Raw genomic sequence first — 20,459 nt, forward strand, 5'->3', positions numbered from 1 at the left:
GCTAAATCTCACTCACCTGTTCCTTGTACCTTCCTAAAGCCCTCCCTCCCTCATAAGATGAGCCTTGCTGCTCTGTCTGCCCTACTGTATACTCTGGTGGTACAGCCTTAGCCTAAGATTAGAGTTTTGTATGGGCTCAGTTGTATGGTTTTATTAAGCCCTTAGTTGGACCAGAACTACTGTCCTAACACTACTCTTGGCTAAAGTAATGTTTGCACACTTGTATCTTAGGCAAGATTGAACTTCTATTGGGCTCACAGTATTAGTTGAATTGTTTTCTGGCTTTTAGAAAGGCTGGTTTCAGTCTCAATAGGGGAATACTCTTGGCTTGGGCAATGCTTGTGCTCCAACTGCAGATACAATGTTTGAAGCACGTGCCTTCTTTTATGAGAAATGGTTGTTTGCGTGTATAAAGATGCAAAGTCCACTCTTCCCTTTATGAAGCAAAACTAGGCACACGCAATCAATTCTTGATACGTTTTACAAGGTTGAAAGGTTCAACAATGGCCCTTTGCAATGCTTGTTCTGTGTAGTGAAGGACACACGACCACTTCTTCATAACATTTACAGTGTTTATGGGTTTAGCAATGGCTTTCTCATCGTTTGCTTTTCACGTAAGGGGAAAGTGTTTCCCGATCACACAGTACTACTTCTCCATTGTCCCATTGTTAAAGAGACAACAAACTACTCCAACTCACTTCTGCTTATACGCAGGTGAATATAAAGCTGGATATTGTTGCCAGCAGTGCTTGCACAAGGAATACGAAAGCCAGGTTTAACTCTTCGGCTTCTGTGATCCTTTCTCCGTGGCTCTCCCAGGTTACGGTCCAGGGAAAAATCAGTCAGTAAGGGTGCATCAAAAATACACTGGGCTTTGTGCCAGAGGATAGAACTTGGTCTCACTGCGGAAGCTGCTGGTTGGTCTCAACCTTTTATGGCTAGTGAAGTGTGTGATGGTGCCCTACCAGGAAAACGTGTGTGAATGTAGGCTGCAAATACATGTATTCCTGCAAAGGAGTGGGGATATAGATGTGGTCATACTATGGCCATTGCTACGCTTATAGCTAGTGCTCATAAGGGAACTGTGCCTCATTTATTTGGAAGGAAAGGTTATATAGGCAAACTGTAGCTGACCCCTTGACAACTAACTAACTTGTCAGCCTCCAACTAGTCCTGTTTTAAGTGCATGAAATCCAGAGCTAAATCAGGATTTCCTGCACTAGTCTTAGGTTATAACTTATGGTCAAATGTGCCCTTTTCGCAACTGCCTCCTTTGTAGAACCTTACCAGTCATTTCTAGCATTGAGTGTATTGACTTCTATTGCCTCAGAACTTCTCCATTTGTTTGAAAGGGTCTGTTGTTATTAAGAGATTGGGCCTCATTATAAGTTTGCCGGTCCGGGAACTACGGTACTGGTAAGCATGCCAGTACTGTAGTTCCCGGACCGGCAAACTACGAGTTGTGCTCGTGGGTGCCTTTTTGCCCGCCATGTCGTATAGAGGAAGATGCCAAACTGAAGCCTGAGTCGTCCCTGCCTGAACCTATGAATACTTACCCTGTCTTCAAACCTGTACTCTAGCACAGACTGCACCAGACTTCAGATTCTGAAAGATCGGGATGTCCACCTTGATCCAGCCAAACTTCCCCCAATTTGGCTCAAGTTCGGAATGGTGGCCGATTGGTACTGAAGCAAGGTCCAATCTCTAACATTGGATTCTCAAATTACCTTTGGGAACCATGTAGCATCAGGAGCAGTATCCCGCTGAGCCAATAAGAAGCCTGCACGTCACTTCCAACACTTCCAGCATGAGAAGCTGGGCCAGTTGAATCAAAGCAAGGTCCTACGGCACCTCATTGGCACCTTGCAATAAACTCTGATCCTTACGTTGCCAGTTAACCTTGGACCTTGGTGGTAAGGACCTAAAAATTCATCTCTAGGAATAGATACTTCTAAACTTGCAATGCTTGCCTCTATTCTGCAAGAACACCTCAGTTACCGCTAACCAGATACAGTATAATTTCCCCATATTTCTGCATGGGTATTGCAGTATAGTCAGATTTGTTATTTTGTTTTCTGGACTATCACTTTACAGACTACCACTCCTACAGATAGCCTTGTTTGCTCAACCACAGCTACTACTTGGTGAGACTTGTTTGCGAGATTCCGTTTGTCCGGATTGCTATAAACTACACCACAATTATCGTTTTATCGTCCTGCTTACAAATTAATTAAGATTAATTTTCAATTTAAGAATGTAACTTAAGTAGCTGACTTTTATACTGTGAAGACAAGGACATGGATGATTTCACTTCTTTGGTTGTTTTTTTCAGATATTATTACAACAAGAGGATACTTCATAAAACCAAAGGGAAAAGATTCACTTACAAGTTCAACTTTAACAAACTCGTGATGCCCAACTATCCTTTCATCAATATTCGGCCCAATGGTAAGCAAGCAATCAACCCAAAGAATATTGATTTACTGCTTGTACCTGTTCTCCCCGTTAGTAAATGTACTGTTTGGTGTGCAAGTGATTGAACAGCCAGCCTCTTTGGGATCTCTGGTGCCAACAATCTTATAGACCAATCTTGTTGTTTTTGTTTTCCAAGTGTTCTTAATCCCCTTCTGAGATGATCTATACTTGTTACCTACAACTGTGAGAATCGAATACTGTTTTTGCCGCGATCACAATCGCATATTTCTTTTTGAAGTCGGCTTTGCCTTTTTGTGGCAGTAGTTCCGGGAAAGGTTGGCATTTGTTTTGAACTGTTTGCTCATCTGACTATTACCTTTTCGCAATGTTGTATTCCAAGAACTATAGTTCCTCATTATAAATATGCATAAAATATTAAGTTGAACTTTTTACTTTTTGCCCCAAGGACTAAGTATATATTTGTTCGTCAATGTGATGACAAACTTTGCATTTTAGTGTTTGCACACAATATTGCTTTGTGTGAGCTCTGTCCTCCCTCTGTACCTGCTGAGCACTTGTCTCCTGATACTTCGCATATGAGACTAACAGAGTTTGTGTTTATTTTGAAAAAGTGTGGCGTTCAATACTGTAAACTGCAAGATTTTCTTGACCCTATTCCGGCCAACACCTTTGATTCACTGCATCTGCTTACAAATGTCCTCTATCCACTGTGGATAATTGTTAATTTCTTAGCCTCTGACGTGAACTCAAACATTCTGCACTGCCTTTTTTCCCGTATGCCGCTTACTCAAGTAGACATGCATGGCTTAATGGCCACCTAGAATAGTGCAGTATGGAAGATTACTTTCTCATTTATGACCAAGCAAATTCCCACTTTAAAGGACTGTATTGTCTTAGTCCATAAAGTCAACCAGTGCCCTTCCTTAAATCGACCTGAGCAAAAAATGTGTTTTCAAGAATTTGGCTTGGTCCATGGACAGCTTGAAGGCATGTAGTAGTAGCAGCGGTGAGACCCTTTCCTGCATCCTCATCTAATGGCGCTCCTTTCCTTGGGTATTGAGAGCTGAATGATTAACCTGCTGTTAACTCGAGCTGATCAGTCATGTGATAAGTTTAGAGATTTGGGGACCTTTCTAGAATGGGAGGCAAGGTTGTAAATGCCAACAATGGAAAAAAACATTGACATGGATGTGTTCGAACAGTTCCACAAAGCTTGCTGGAGAACAGAACGCAGATCGTGGTGTAAAGAGTATAACGGCAGAGAAATAAAGGGTGTTTGTATAAATGGATTTGTCATGTTGCCAACCTTGGAATCCATAGCCCTAGAACGTTAAGTGGACTAGGGCACTGAAGTGCAGTGAAATTATAGTAACTATTCACCAGGTGTGCACTAACGCCCAGAAGTCACAATGGGAGTTCAGATGTTTTGAGGATGAGTGGTCTGGGGAAAATATTTGTCAGGAGGTATGATGGTGAAATAATGCAGTAAACATGCTGCTGCTCGGCTAAGGAAAGTCATTATATACAGTCAATGGATGGCATAAACCAAAGCAGAGTAATACATCTGAGGAAACCATGGCAAACCTTGACACAACACAGTGTCAGTGATATCGTAAAAATTAAAGGAAGTGGGAAAATGAACATGTACTGCGTTCGCTAGTAGTTGATACTTAGAGGATGTAGATGTGTGCAGACAATGTTTTCAGTGCAAATCTTTGTAATTCGCTTTATTTCTTTTCTGTTGCCTGATGTTTGCAAGTCTTCTGAATAGGAGTACAAATATAAAATTGTTAGTGTTTCACAATCTTGCTATTGTCATTAATACTCGAGCACAGAGTGCCCCTCTGCTGACTCTCCACTCGTTATAAGAGACTGGGAGAGAGACTATTAGTTTATCCAACACAAATCGAAAACCTGTTAGTGTTTACAATATACACATTCCCTCAACTACAACATTGAAAGCAGTCCCCAGGATACTTCCAAATGGTCCATCCTTGTTCTCCCTCCATAACATGTAACTCTAACCTCATCACTTTACATTCACAGCCTTTATCTCTAGTTTATCATACTACTTTGTGCTTAATGCAGTTCAGGTGGTTGACAAACATTACAAATGAATAGAATGCACTCACAGGTTGTAAACTCTGAACATGCAGAGTAAGACACTGTAGAAGGCAGCACTACCCTTCTAAAAGACCTCAAAGACTGTAGGTTTGCAGACGCTTGTATTGTTCGGGGGTGATGGGTAAATGAGGGTTTGGGTAATTGTAGGGCCGTGGAAGAGGGCCGTTCTCAGGAATTATTTGCTTGAGGGGTGGGGAACCCCAATAAAGTTGTAGACTAAAGTTTGCGATTTTAGTGCAGTCCAAGGAAAGGGCTAGCTCGGGCCTTGTGGCCCTTATCTGCCACCAAATCTAAAATGTCTTATTGTGGAGTAATTGGAAAATGCCTGTCAAATAAAGGCAGTATATAGATTGACTCCCTTGAGCCCAGTTAAAGGCAGCATATGCAAATTCTGCTTTTCCTTCCTCTGGTCTCTTCAATTGCCCCTGCCTCCTGTATTCATGCAAAGCATTTGTGTAATGTAAGTGGATGTTGTTGCCCTGACTGGGACTGCCAAGGCAGTTGCAGTTTCGACACTAACCTCATTGGTAACTGCATTAACCTGCCTGTGACATTTGCTGTGCCGTATAGGAGTATAGAAATTATCACTTTGATAGAGGAAATTAAATTAGACATACACCAGGAAGTGTCTAGTGAGCAGAGGAAGGAAGGTGTACGTTATTCTTGAATTGCTGCAATAACAAGTTTGGGCAGTTCTCACTTGACACTGCACGGCTGTTACTTCTTCCTTTGTGCTGACACTCCCTTCCATCCCTGGGGCATGAATGGAAAAAGAGAAAAATAGTTTGAACCCCTAGAATGTATTTCACTCTTTACTTTTTTTTTTTCTTCCCTCATCTTGCCTGAGGATGAGATAGTTGGAAATTCAACCTCTTTTAGGGTGCTGAAATCCGGTTTCATTCCTGCTTACCTTGCCTCTCCCTGCAGCACCTGCTTGTTAGACCAGAGATCAATCACTCTGGGTGTGACAGCCGCCAGGTAGTTTAGGGCTCTTGCATAAAGCAAGCAATTTTGAAGGTGATTCAACAAGGTCAAGTTGTCCCATAAAATATTCATGCAACATTACGTACATCTAATGTACCTACTCGCACATAGTCGTACCCGGCTTGAGGTCATGGATCTTAATCTAATCTTGGCAAGTGTGCTGCAAAAATCCTAAGCAAAAGAATGCACAATGTTTTGATGAGTTTTCTCACTGCTCTTGCGGCAAGTAGCGATTTCAATAAGAAAATGCACTGCTTAAGAAAGGATACACGTGTAAAATTGTGACAATTCCTAAAAATAATTTCAATACAATATTGGCGGTAAGCATTGTTGCAGATGGTCACAATAACAAGCCTAAGACTATTGAGGGTATGGACAATATTGGAAACGTCAGAGTTTGGTGGAGTCCAGACAGATGGTTATTAGCAAGGGTTGACAAAGGCCTTCCAAGTACATTTCAAACAGAATCCCTGATAATAGACTTCCGTTGTGCTCTTGGAATTCCAGGGGGCATTCACATTACACACCTGAAGTGGGGCTATTGGACGATAGAGGTTTGTGTCAGTGATGCTACAGGAAACTTGGTCTTTCGACCCACATGCAATTTATGGATTTGCCTCCATCTGCTGTGCCCATAAAGGACCAATAAGAAGGCCTAGAGGAGGTCTGCATACTCCATTAAACAACAAATGGAGCACTGAAAAAAATTATACTGGCTGTGAATGTTTTGGTAGATAAAATTACCAACATACCTACTACAGATAAAATGAATTGTGGGTCCTCAATGCGTACAATCAGAGATGCATTTTACTTTTGCGCAAAAGGTGGATGAGTTATTAGCCATGATAGGTACTTACGTCCCAGTGATTTTTGGAGGAGATTTCAATGCTTGTATTCCACCACACACTGAAGATTAGTTATTTAGAGTCCTCTGGACCAGTACAAATAAGGCAGTACAATAGGAAGGGATTGTCGTGGGCATACCTATTGTATAAATATGGTTCTGTGCGCTTGAATGGCTATTGTAATAGCACCAAAGCATGTGTTTACACTAGGGTTCATGGGCGTTGTGAATTCACCATTGGTTATATCTCTGTTAACCAAACTACGCTGCCTTTAGTGATGGGTATCGTACATCAAGAGGAAAGTGATAATTTTCCACTGTGTGCTTTTTGACATAAGGCAGAACTGTAGCTATGCTAATAGTGGTGTGATCTCAGTTAACGGTGCTGGTAATCTCATCAGATGGAATCACCCAAAATTGTTAAAGGCTAATGATATAGGCAGTCAGGAATTAGTTAAAATTGTTGTAGAAAACGGTCTCTTGGAATTACTGATAGAGATTGTATCATAGGTTTCATGACAATGAGCGGGTACATATAACGCGAACGGGGATGGTTAGAGGGAGCCCCTGCAATGCACGACCCATCTGTAATTTTTGCTGTGATCCCAAGATACATGCTGAAAAGAAGGCCTTAAGACAGGATATAGCGTTAACCTTTTTAAGTATGTTGGTGGTAGGACGAGAGCGCTAATCTCGCTATAGTGATTAAGGAGCGACGTAATATCTATCGCACCTGCGTGCGTATATATTTCAAATGGGTACAACGGGCAAAGTGGCACTCCTTAGCAGCATGTGCCAATAGTGGAAACACTATAGGCTTCTGGAAAATCATAAGGGATACTGACTTCCAATATTCTCTGATCGAAGGGGGCTCGGGTAAAGACTGGGAGGACACATCAGAAATGCATTGGGTAAGATAATGGAGGGTAACATCCATTTCAAGCCTCTTGCTATTCATGACGTACAGTGGAATGGTGACCCCCCTCTATCTCAGAACCTTTGGGCATTATTGAAAAGTTAAACTGCTCCCGAGAAACAGGGCTGGATGGTACTTGCAATGCCCTGGTGAAAAGTTCTCCTGTGGCATGGGCAGAGCTTGATTTGATGGCTTGCATTAGTAACACTGGACTAGTACCTAGCTCTTGGACTGGTAGTAAAATTGTGCCGGTGTATTAAAGGGTGCAGATGTACACCAGGCAACTATCGCATGATTGCAATGTTAGATATTTCATCAAAACAAATGTGCACGTTTTTCTTAAGGTACTTAATGCATGGGCTGATGATAACAATATGATCCCTCCTGGTCAGACTGGGTTCAGAAAAGGGTCCTCTACGGTTTAATCTTGTTACACTAACTTCTCTGAGAACACTTGGTGTGGCCAACAAGGTAGTGTATGCAGCCTTTATCGATTTTTCTCAACGCCATTCAAAACCATAACAAGAGAATGACTGTGGCATAAGACGAGTGCCCTAGAATTCCCTAAACGTTTGCTAATGATGATAGAGCTACACGCCAACACAAGAGGGCCCATCAGACTAGATGGTGAAGCGAGGTTAACTAGCTATATTTGACAGATTTGCCACAGGACCTCAATATAGCAGATACCAGTGCAGTTAAGTACGAAATGCACTGCATATCATGGTTGGGGCACGCATATGACATCATGGTTATGGAGTACACCCCTATGGGTGTCTACAAAAAAGGCTAAGGGCACTTGAGAATTGGGCCATATTGAATGGACTCCAGATTGCTGGTAAAACGAAAGCTATGGAATTTGGAATGGGTCGGGGAAAAAATAGTACTGTGTGGATTCTTGATGACCGTCTGGTCGAGGTGGTTTCTTGTTACAAATATTTGGGGATTGCGATTGATGATCAACTACCTTGGCGCAAGTACATTGGGACTACATGCATGATGAGGTCCAACAATGACTAGGTGCGCTGAGCAAGTTCATTGGAATGAATGGGCAAAAAAGACTGAGATTTATTGGATCGATCTAATGGGCGGCAGCTAGGGGGATTGACATTCTCAAAGTATAAATATAGGGTGAAGAATTTGTTCAAAGCCACTAAAAAAGAACCGCTGTCTTTCTACAAAGAAGAATCGTAATGAATTCATGGCCTACTTTGAAAGGAAGATCAAACCAAAATACCTTGGGGCTTATCAAAACTCTGCCATAGTTAGGAAATTGATGTTAATTCAATTTAACTGTATACCGATACTTGAAATCATTGGTGAACGCATTGCTCTGGCAGCGTTTTATGGGGGGGGAGAGGGTGATCTTAATAATATGCATTATGCTGTTAATTTCTGCAATTTAATTGAAATATTTTATTAACTTGGTGTATGAATTGGATGGGTTTTCTGTTTTGTATGAAGCATATGGCTATTTATATTGGAAATACTTTATGATGCAATTGTACAAAGTCATTATTTGATTAAAATAAATAAGAGTCCGAGCCTAACACAGTCAACAAACCGCAGTTGAACTTGAACTTATGTCCGAGAGACAATTAAGAGACAAAATGAAACGGGAAAATATTGTAAAAATCTAAGTTTGATTAAAACAATAAAAAAAAAAACATGCTGCCACAAGCACAGCTATTCTTTTCTGTTATGCCATTGAGCGGTTTTGTTATTTGTCTTTTTATGCTGTGTACAGTGCAACCAAAGTGGTCTTAAAACAACAAGCCTTGCCTGTGACTAGGGGAATTGTGATCCTGTCCAGGGTGGCATCCAGACTGTCATCTGTGGGGTGAAAAGGGGCCAGGGTGAATGGGGCAAAAGTTGGGAGTTGAAAGCGTACAGACATACGCTCCCAGTATGTATGACAATGAATGCCTGTATTTGAGTGATAGCGATTGTTGGGTTGAGTGTGTAGTTTTTTCATCAGCAGAAAGTGGAATTGATAAAAATGGATCAGAGCTTTCCTTATTGGCTGGCAGAAATTGCATGGAGGCCATAACTCGTGTGGTGGTATTACACCAAGTCATGTTATGGCTGTGGGATGGCTTTGAGGTGTGCTCGAGTTCCAAGGAGTTGTGGGAGCTACTAACCAGATAATAATTTTGCATCCCCTCCTGCTGACGGTCAGAGGGTTTCTGGTAAAGCATGGTTCGCTCATAGAAGTGTCTGAATTAGGAATTGGCTATGTGCAGAATGGGTGCCGGGGGAGGGTGGGCGGGATATGCACATAAACAATCATTTGACAAAGCAGATCTATCCCACCCGAGCCATGTCAGATGCGCCTTGGGCAGAGAAGAGAGAACAAGTGTTGACCTTGTACGGAGTGAATTGGTTAAAACCCCTCTGGAATGTTGTATGGGACAATTGGAGGAAGGTTGTACATTAATGCATTGAAGTATAGCTTGGTCAAAGAAGATGTCTTAGAGAGCCACAGCTTCACCTCACTTATGAGGCCAAACTATTAAAAAATTCTTATACCATCGCGCCACATGCCCATAGGACTAGGCCGAAACAAGTGTCTGGGGTTTGCTAGTGGTACTCTTGTTCAGAGATTTGCCTAGCATTTCGGTGCTGGACTACCCGTGTGGGTGGGACAAAGACTGTTATGCAAATGGTTATTTCTCCTCTGAAGGGTGCAGTGAGCCAAAACGTGATTGTAGACCCTCCTGAGTCGAAGACATACCATGGAACAGGGTATTCGACCCATGTTCACTCGCAGTAGAGGTGCTCCCAAACTCCTTTATAGCAAAGAACATGTTTACATTAATCTCAGCACTCTAGAACTTCACCTGGCCATTATAAGGCCCTGTATGAAGAGACTATTTGGCACCTTAAGCACACGCTTTGCGGCCATCTTGCAATGCCTAATTATGTATGTAAAACCTTACCACTCATGCAACGGCTACCTCGGTGTGCTTGACTGTAGAATATGGTCGACAATTCCCCATCTTTGGTCCATGTAGGTACATCTGGATTTTAAATCGTGCTTCATGCAAAGGAACATATCGTAATAATGGTATTTGTTGACCTTGGAACTAATCAGGGGCCTAGTCAAATCCCTTATTTCCAATTGCACACACTATTGATATAGATACATACACTCCACTAGACATTTTAAGTAATATTCCCTTTACTTTGTCCCCCAATGTATGTTAATGAAAGGCCTCTGTGCACCAAAGCCAAGGCTGTGTGCGGAAATGCATTTGAAATGCACCATAGATGCCGCGTGTTTGTCCTCGACTGCCCAAAAACACGAAATGCCAGTAAGTGTCCTAAAAGTATTTAAGAAAAAATAAATGATTCACTTCAAGTAGGGAGTGTCAGTGTGAGCAGTTGATGTGGCCAATCCAAAAGTGATATAGGTCAATTCATGGGTTCACCTAAGTCCATCCTATACAGATTGTAGAAGCCCTTGCTTCTCTCTGCGTACTTTCTATTATTCTAGTGTGCATAAACTTGGTCAAGGTTGACATTCAGTATTTCTGCAATGGCGTGCATCAGCATATCAAGATGTTTGAAAATATTTTTTTGCAACTCTTCCTCCATAGGTTCCTATGAAACATCCTTTTTTTCCTTTTTTTTTTGCTATGTTTTTAATCCTGTCCTGACTTTTGACAGGAAGTGACGGCCCTACTCCTCTTCTCTTGATTTTTGCCCAGTTGTTATGGGGAAGCTCATCAGTCCTTCACACTGTCAGTACTTGGAAACATTGTTTCCCTTTTGAATTCTGTTTTTTGATATGGCAAAAATGGCCCTATCACGAGATGGACACTTTTGCTTTACCATATTGTTCCTGCCCTTTCCAGCCAGGAAAGTCCTTATAAGATCATGAATTTGCCCGAAAAAGCTGCTGCTTTCCGGGCTAGTGAGCCTGTGTGTTTGGCCCAGGAAGGAGGCTAGAACTCTCTAATCCACATCACTGGTGCCAGAAAATCTGCTACAGGGAGATGTGAAACCAGTTGTCCCGATTGGACAACTACTGACTGTTTGAATGGTGCAGGTCTTAATTGGTGGGCTTATACTTTCTTTCTGCTTGGATTTTGGATTAGAGAACTCCTCCTGCAGCCATTCTGCAGATCTGAAAAGGAATCTTCTGTTCAAAGTAGAACAGCAGACTTGATGACCCAAAAGGGCCACTCCTGTAGTGGCCCAGCATCGCCTCCAGTGTCTGGCTCGGTGAAGCCCCTGCTCCTTTCTGATCTCCAAAGACCCCGAGTGGTGCTTCAAACCTTGCACTAGTGGGACCAACTTGCCTCAACGCCTTCTTGAGGATCAAGCCCTTCAGAGCATTCAGAAGTGTCCCTGGACTGCCCAGTGGACTGACAAGCTCTCTTGTGGGCTACCTTGTCAGAGGCGTTGCCGTTCCATGATTGAGTCTTTGGTGGTCACAAGCTTGTGCCACAAGTCACCTTCTCCCCAAATTCCTATTTTCAAGGGAACCTGTCCTGGAGCATCTTCTGTGAGTGTGACTGGAAGGATGCTTGACGTCTCCTGCAAACAGTGATTGTCACTGCAACTCTCCTTCGTCCATCCTGTGTCATGTCCTAAGGAGGCCTGCATCGGTGGATTCTGCATTTCTTCACTGGCAGGGTTGCATCTTGCAGTTGCACCCGACCAGGCGAATCCTCTAATCCTCTACTCCTGGGCACCTCTCACTAGAACAAAGGGAGGAAGTTTGAGCCCCCGGCAACCTCTAGACAGCTCATAATGTCATATTGGAAAATCTGAGCCCGGTGTTTGGGGTTGGAGGGGGTAAGTAAGAATCGGTGTACCTCTTCTCCATAGGATAACGCTGGTAACAAATCCCTTTGTCTCCTGTCACCCCTCCATTCACCTTTTGGTTGTCGAACCTGGGTTGGATGTTATGCTCCTGGGTTAGCCTTGGATCTAGAATAAAGTGAACTTGGCTGTTCTTGGGCAAATTTAATTAGTTTTAAAAAGGATGCAGTGGGATTGTGGTGGTAATTGGTTTCAAAGAGCTTGTACCTGTGTGAAACATTGTGTTGGACCTTAAGGCAAGAGCTTCCATTCATCCCAGTGTTTGATCTTCCAAAGTTAGCATATTGTACTTGCGGCTGGTTCTCATCATTGTATTTCATCTACCGTACCTGCATTGTTTGGTTGAGTAGTTTGATAAAGTTATAATAAATGAACATACTGGTGATTGTATATATATTTATTATAGATTATTGTGTAATGGTGCTACCTGCTGGTTTAATTTTTCAGTGTGTCCTAAAGGCCTTAAGTAACTGTTTTTATGACTGTCTAAATTGAATTATTGTGTTATTCTGGGTGGACTCATTGAGGGCTTCAACCCCACTCTCTCTCCTGAGACTAAGCCTCGACGGTTCAGCCACCTACCTTGATTGGGTCATGGCTAACCTCTGAGCTCCCTCTTCATCATAATTAGGGTGGTCTCCTAAAATCTGTCCGCCATGCCAGATTCTAGAAATACATTTTAACAGGATGCTTCTTTCTAACCTGTTTCTTGATTTAGATTTTACTGTTTGAGGCTGTACCCTGCTCATAATCTATACTGGATGTCTGGAAGATGCCACAAATATCCACAAGCTGGAACACGACATTGTACTGTGAAGAATTCTGAACAATTAAATTGTGTCTTGAAAACCAGCTTTCATATACTCCTATGTCCCGTCCCCTTCCCTCCATACTTAGCGACGGGACATGAGCACTTTTGTAAAAAGCATAAAAAATAGAAAGTGTCCTATTTTTACGTGGGTTGCCGAACATGGCCGTAACATCGCCCTTCAGTCCTTTTCTCCACGCGGTCAGGCTGGATGCACTAGCGCTAGCAATTTTTATTTTTATTCCCTTTTTGTTCTTCCTGCTCCGGTTCCTCGGTCATCTAGTCCTCCGTCTATGCTGGAGCGTCTGGGGATTCGTGTCCTGTTCTTCATGCGAACGTCGCTCCACTAGGGCGGATCCCCACTGTCTCTGCTTGGACTGCTTAGGCCCAGAACATCATTGGGGTTCGTGCTTCTACTGCGACTCCCTCTCCCTCCGGGCACTCCAGCGTCTTCTTCGGTGGGAGGAGGTGTTTCGGCACGTTCCTTCACTTCATTTCCAGCTTTTCATCGACGAAAAGAAGACACCCGCTAAGTTCTTTACTTTTTAGGCGCCCCCTCCAGGGGACTCCTTCCCGGGGTCTTCCACGCCCTGGAGGGGCTTGTGTATCTCTGTCACCAGGGGTGTTCCCCTAAGGTGCCCCAGGGGCCTGATAGGCGTACGGGAGTGTTCTCTGATGGTTCCCTCAGTGGACCTGCCAGTACCGGACATCGTTCTGAGGTTCCTCATTTGGGGGCTAAGGTTAAGCCCAGTTAATCTGTGGCTCTGGATACCAGGGTTCGCCCTGAGGTCTCCATTTTGGAGCTTTCCATACCGAGTTACGGCTCGAGGCCCCTCTTGAGGGAGCTTTACGTACCAGGTTAAACCCTGATGTTGCTCTTGTTGGGGCTAAGGTCAGTACTGACCGATCCAAGAGACCCTCTTTGAAGGTCTTGTTGGTGAGGTATATACCTCAACCGTCCCATGCCCAGGGTCGTGTTGGTATTGGTTCTGTCGAGGGGGCGAAGAGGGCGGTCACAGACCATTACTCCTCCAGGCGTTCCCCACTCCATTTTCCCCATTAGCCTGCTTATGACCCAAATAAATCTCCACAAGGTGCTGTAGTCTAGCAGAGAAAGCTGCTCTTTTGCTACGGACTGAGTCTCAACAGCCTCCACTATACATTGTGGGAGGACCAGCTCATAAGCTTTCCCGGGCCCCAGAGCCGCCGCGGAGCTGCTGACGAGGTGTTGCAGTCTGGCAGAGAAGGCTGCTCTTTGGCTATGGACTGAGTCATTCAACAGTCTCTACTATCATTGTGGGTGAACTAGCTCATAAGCTTTCCAGGGCCGCGGAGCGGCCAACTAGGTGTTGCAGTCTGGCTGTCATGGCAGCACTGGGAGCCGAGGAGTCGAACCTGATGTCGGAAGGGGAGGAAGCTCGGTGTGCAGCGAGTGAGAAACAACGTTTTGAGGAACTCACTTCCTCACTTTCATTGCTGCCGGAGTGGAAAGCGCCACATGTAAACCCCTCTAAAAAAACTTACAAGGAACCTAAGGACTCGAAAGACTTGAAGAGGAAGGCGCAGGTAAGAGTGATCTTGCACTTGCATCCTCAACCCCTCAACTTGAGCCACCTATCCCTACTGACCTAAACAAATGTGTGCTGCGACCCTCCAAAGACCCGGTTAACAGTAACTTAAGTAAAATCATTTTAAAGAAGCAGAACCCTAAACTCCCCTCCCCAAAGCTCCGAACTGTCGTGAGATCCTCAGCGTGTGCGTTGGGAGCGGGCCCACAGCTGCTGGTTACCAGATGGCGGTGTTGGGACGCCGCGGAAACATTCGAACAATGATAAAATCGGGAAGATTTCAGCCCTGGGGGCGAAGATCATTGAACTCAGTGCCCCGGCAAACCCGCTGGAGGTGGGGGTGGCTAAGCCGACTTTGTCTGCTATGGAAAGAAATGCTGACGATTGTGAGCCGCCTAAACACGCTGCCTCCAAAGAGTCACAGCGGATTGAGGAAACTGGAAACACTCATCACTCAAACATTTGGTTAATGCAAATGGAGACTTGATTAGCAATCCGACCGATGACCAGACGGGAAATATTCAAAACCGCAGTCTCCACTCGCACAAGGTACTTGACTTGGAGAAGGATGCGAATCGCAAGTCCCAGGTAATTTCAGTTGTAAATTTGAGCGCCACGGCAGTATCCTCTAGCGTGGAGTCAATACAAACTCCTAAGGCTCTATTGAAATTTAACATTGAAATACACCCGGTAATAGAGCGAGAAGATTTGAGGAGTCCGGTTGAAACCTTGCCAGCTAGGCTTCTACACTCTCTCCATGAAGAGAACAGTCTTGGAGCGGGAGCAACATCTTGGAAATGTCCTGCAATAGTCAATAAAGACACCTTTGATCATGTGAAAGGAAAATCAACCCCTAAATCACCAAATAGAAAATACCTTGAGGTAGCTGGTGCCTCAGACCCACTACCTCGGGTAATGGGACCGATGGACGTGCACCATAATTCATCTCGAGGGTGAGTTCCAGAGGCCGAACTTAACCCTGCAAAGACATTTATTGAAAGCAAGCACCAAGTGTAAAGTCAGCGAACAGCTAACGCCCAAAAGATTTAAGGACGGTAAAGCATCAAGAAAACTAGCAATTAATCGGAGACTTCCTGAGGTGGTGGGTCCCAAGAGGTTTCCCTGAAATATGCAAAGGTTGGCCTGCTTGAGAACATTTTCAAGAAAAGAGATCTCCTAACCAAAACAAGAGTGGATGAAATTTCAGATGCCAAAATGTTGGAAGGAATGAACCTACCATTGGATCCTGACCCAATGAAACGTAAAGAAAGCGAGAGAAGCCTAATCCCGTTAACCTCAAATAGAAGGTCAACGATGGACAAAACATCAACTCTTATCAGACGGCATTTCGGGAAAGTCTCGAACAATCTGCCTCACAAATGACCAGAGCAGGAGCAACACACCCCTCTTCTAGACAATGTAACACTGCTGCTAAGCAGTGTTGCCTCAAAGTCTTGCACATCAAAAGGAAATCACTCTAATTTACCAACTTCTGCTTTCATGGGGAGAGACCAAAGGGAGATAGGAGTGGCTGCTGATGCAACTCCGCTCGGTGCAACATCAAACAGCTTGGGGAAAATGCAGCAGAAGGATGGAACAGTGAATAGGGAAGACAAAAAGAGAAAATACTGGGAGATGGTATCCCTGGAAAATTATCTGAAAAACGACCTAATTCCTAGAGGACTACGCATTTTGATCTTCCCTAACTTCAACAATGACTTGGACAATTACTTGGCAGAAATGTGGGAACAGAATCTGAATGGGAGCTCCGGAAAAATGATTGAACTTTTGATTGAGCATGCGACACGGGAACACAAGAGGACAATAGAACTAATAAAACAAAAATAGAAATTTCTGAGAAAAAATCACAAGAAATAACAAAAGAAAAGAACTACAATACTATGTATGATATTCTTAAAACTTATCAAGATGAAGTAAAACTAAGGAAACTTAGGAAACACTACAGAGATGAGAGGGACTATCAAGACGACAGAGTATATACTTTTCAAGCGAAATACAATATGTCAACCAAATTTGGATCTAAAACGAGCACACCTAACACATCATCCGCTAGCTCAGATGCAGACTCAGAAGGAGAAACACCAAATGTAGATGAAACAACAACAACAATGGACACAACAGGTGTGAAAGACAGCACTAGCGGAAGATCAATTTCAGGCTTCATGAATCAAATTAAACGTTTCAAAAAAGGAAACAAACATCTTATCAAAACAGGTCCGTTTTTAGTTACCTACGAACACAGGACCAACAACCAGTACACTAGGTGGAGAGGAAGGAGGGGGGGGGGGGTACAAGATCCAACAAATAAAGAATCACGAGAAAATACAAACAAAAGGCTTACAAGAGCAACCTCAAAAGAAATAAACAGAGTGAAATAGGGCCTGATCTCATTCTCAACCTATCAACTAGATCTATATCATTGGAAGAGAAGAATCTACTTAACAAAGGTCTTTCTTTTGCCCCATCCACAAGCTACAATGAAACAGACGTGCACATAGACCTTTTTAAGTTTGTAAGGAAACTTAAACTGAAAACATTCTTCGCAACGAAAGCTCCAGGGACTTGCAGACAACATAAAATCATACCTAGTGACTTAAGCATCAAAGAAATAGAAGAAATACATCTCCTCATATCTATCACAGAACCAGTGGGATATGATATTAACAGTGTACTGAGAGATCTTAACGTGGAACCAGACTCATTGACAACTAAGGAACTCAAACCAACATCTAAATTTGTACCGCAAGTTGCAGCAAGTTGCAGAGGATAATATCATCGATACTTTCTATAAAGCAGTATCTCAAGACCTGTATCGAATTAACCAAAGACGTTCACATTCAAAAGCCAGAACCAATCTCACCCCTAAAGAACAAGAAGCCCTGCTCAAACTTGAAACAGATCACTCAATAGTGATAAAAGAAGCGGACAAGGGTGGGAACATTGTCATCATGGATAGGAATAACTATTTGGAAATGGCTAACAGACATTTACAAACACCAGACTGTTATGAAACACTTCCTGCCAATCCAACAAAGGAAATTGTACACAAATTGGAACTCCAAATCCAGGACTGGCACTGTAGAGGCCTAATCACAGACAATGAGAAGAGTTTTCTCCTAATCAAAGACCCGGTTACTCCTATTATGTATTTCTTACCCAAAGTTCATAAGGAATATGAACTCATACCGGAGGGCCGACCTATCCTAAGTGGGATAGGCTGGGCAACTGAGAATGTTTCACAATACTTGGATAATATCCTGAGACCCAGAGCAATGAAATTGAAGGCATACCTCAAAGATACCACTGACGTAATAATCAAACTACAATCTTGGAATTGGGAGAATGATTGCCTATTAGCAACTTTAGATGTGAAAGCATTATACACATCAATTCAGCACACTTGGGCTCTACAGGCTATAGACCACACTTTTAGGAATGACTCAGCATCTATGTATTATCAGACTCTCATGATTAAAGAAATGCTAGAATTATCTCTAGAAGGCAACATTTTCAATTTTACTAACACGTACTACAGGCAAACTAAAGGAGTTGCGATGGGCACTAAATATGCCCCAGCCCTAGCCAACATCTTTATGGGCATATTTGAGGACACAATTATCTATCAAGACAAGACATACCAGAAAGAACTTGTTCACTGGCTAAGATATATCGATGACATTTTGATACTATGGAAAGGTACGGAACTGGAGCTCTTGGAGTTTCAGAACAGAATCAACTAACGAAATGGGCATTCAATTCACTGGCACCTGTGATGCTAAAAGTATAGACTTTCTTGACCTTACGATCTACATTGAACAAAATCAAATTAGAACACGTACATATAGGAAACCTACTGAAGTCAATTCGAAATTGCATGCGGCAAGTTGCCATCACAAACTAACTATTTTGAATATTCCATCAGAAGATTTTTTGAGAGCAAGAAGAAATTGCCAGACCGTGGAATACTTTAATAAGGAATGTAACCTTTTGAGATCAAGATTCCAAGCGAGAGGATATTCAGAACAATGTCTGAGTAAGGCTTGGGAAAAAAGTCAGTCAATAACACAAGAGCAAACACTATTAGAAAGGCACAATACACGAGATCAAGTGACCATAGGTTTCATTACCAAATACAATGATGACTACAAATATGTGAAAAAATGTTTAGCCAAACACTGGCATCTGCTAAAACTTGATGATAATATCTCTAACTTAGTGGATGACAAACCAAGGATAATTTTCAAAAGAGCACCGACACTGAGAAATTAAGTCCATCTAACTTGCCAGAAATATCGGAGGAATCGCAGAACTGGCTGAAAACGACCACCCACGGATTTAGGAAATGCAGGACCTGCACCATGTGCAAATATGCTCACAAGAAAACACTCATTCACGTACAGCAATAACAAGACTTTGAAAATCAGACAACCCATCAACTGTAGAACTAAGTATGTGGTCTATGCGATTATCTGTGTGTGTAAACTGGTGTATGTAGGCAGTACGATCAGAGAACTTCGGACTCGAATACGAGAACATCTAGCGAAAGTTGGCAGCCAGGATCCCAATTGCCACTTGCATGCCATTGGCAAGAAAAACACCAAATGGACAACAAGGCAGATATACAGTTCATTGGTCTCCAAAGAGGGACTCTGGGGAGAAGAGGTGGGGATAAAGAGAAGAAACTAAGACAAATGGAGGCCAAGATAATTTGCAAACTCAACTCTACAGTACTTGGCCCCAACACTGACAACGAAATGGTGTCTTTTCTGTAGCAAACTAATGTGACAGAATCTTTCATCAGTCATATTACTGATCATCTCTGTGATGTCATTGGTGCAGCGGGGACGCTATGCTAGGAGTCCTGTTGTGGGTGCTGGACTCTTGGATGCATGTCTGCATGTGACATGCCGAGACTCATATGAATCGGGTCACTGAGGCTACTCAATACAGCCTACGGTCTCAAGAAGCAATGTCAGAGATTGGCGGTTGCGCTCCTCGCGCCAATGGATTTAGAATCTGATTCACCATTGCAGACGATACCCATACGGACAGCACCGCTATAAAGCAACTATCCTGATGAAGGCCACCACCAGCTCCGGCACTTACCAAGCCCTGTTTGGCCGAAACACTTCCATGTCCATGTCGATGTCCTGTGGCACAACCCCTGTATATATGTGTTTGTAGATAAGTGTTGTGTACACTTGTGTACACTTGTGTTTAGCACCCCCGGACCTATCACAGTCCTGGGTCGCACTTGGTCTAATCCTAAGCTACCACTCACCTGCACTGTATACTTGTGCACCACCGTGGAAACTGTTCCTCAAACAAGAAATGAGGATGATACTTACCTGTATTTCCACTGAAAAAGAAATGTCTGTCCTAAAAACTTTCGTGCTTAGCGAAAGTCTTGTAAATGTTTAAATATATTCATCTGTGCAAAATCGTTTTGAAGGCAAAATAAAATGGCTTCAAAACTTGATAGCTTGTCTGAGGATCTCTCACCCTGATTGAAAGTTTTTTACACACAGGTACCCTCCTTTGCATATCAGGAATCTGCCAGGCGCCCTTTATATTGACAATTCTATGAGGGAAAGTTCTTTAACCCCTGCCCAGAGACCAAATGACACCCGGAGCTATGACATGGAGAACTTTTTTTCGAGAGACTATCGAGGCAAGAACTCTACTACAAGAGGAAAGACATCAAAGATCCGGACTCGAAAAATCCATAGTTCATGAATCTTTAAATTAGAACGTATACTCGACTCAGATGACTTGACTCTCAACAGGACCACCATAATGAGCCTATTTAGACATATTCAGAGTCTGCGTCATCTACAGAATGATGGTCTGTGGATAGTGAAACCTTGTGAAAGCAGCAGTAAGGACTGCTCCTACCTCCACATTCCGTCAAAAGTAATACAAAATCTA

The 20,459-nt window shown here is 43.1% G+C and overlaps 1 protein-coding gene across 4 annotated transcripts in view; it reads left to right on the plus strand.

Moving 5' to 3' along the window:
* ETV3 (ETS variant transcription factor 3) overlaps positions 1-20,459 on the plus strand; it is a 285,104-nt gene that overhangs the window by 183,262 nt on the left and 81,383 nt on the right. For all 4 annotated transcript variants that reach the window (XM_069604542.1, XM_069604543.1, XM_069604541.1 and 1 more), the window contains exon 4: positions 2,333-2,448. In XM_069604542.1, coding sequence (XP_069460643.1) covers positions 2,333-2,448 — 116 coding nt within the window. The remainder of the gene's footprint in view (positions 1-2,332; positions 2,449-20,459) is intronic.

The sequence above is a fragment of the Ambystoma mexicanum genome, chromosome 1p (assembly GCF_040938575.1).
Source record: "Ambystoma mexicanum isolate Mex_15411 chromosome 1p, UKY_AmexF1_1, whole genome shotgun sequence".
Lineage (NCBI taxonomy): Eukaryota > Metazoa > Chordata > Amphibia > Caudata > Ambystomatidae > Ambystoma > Ambystoma mexicanum.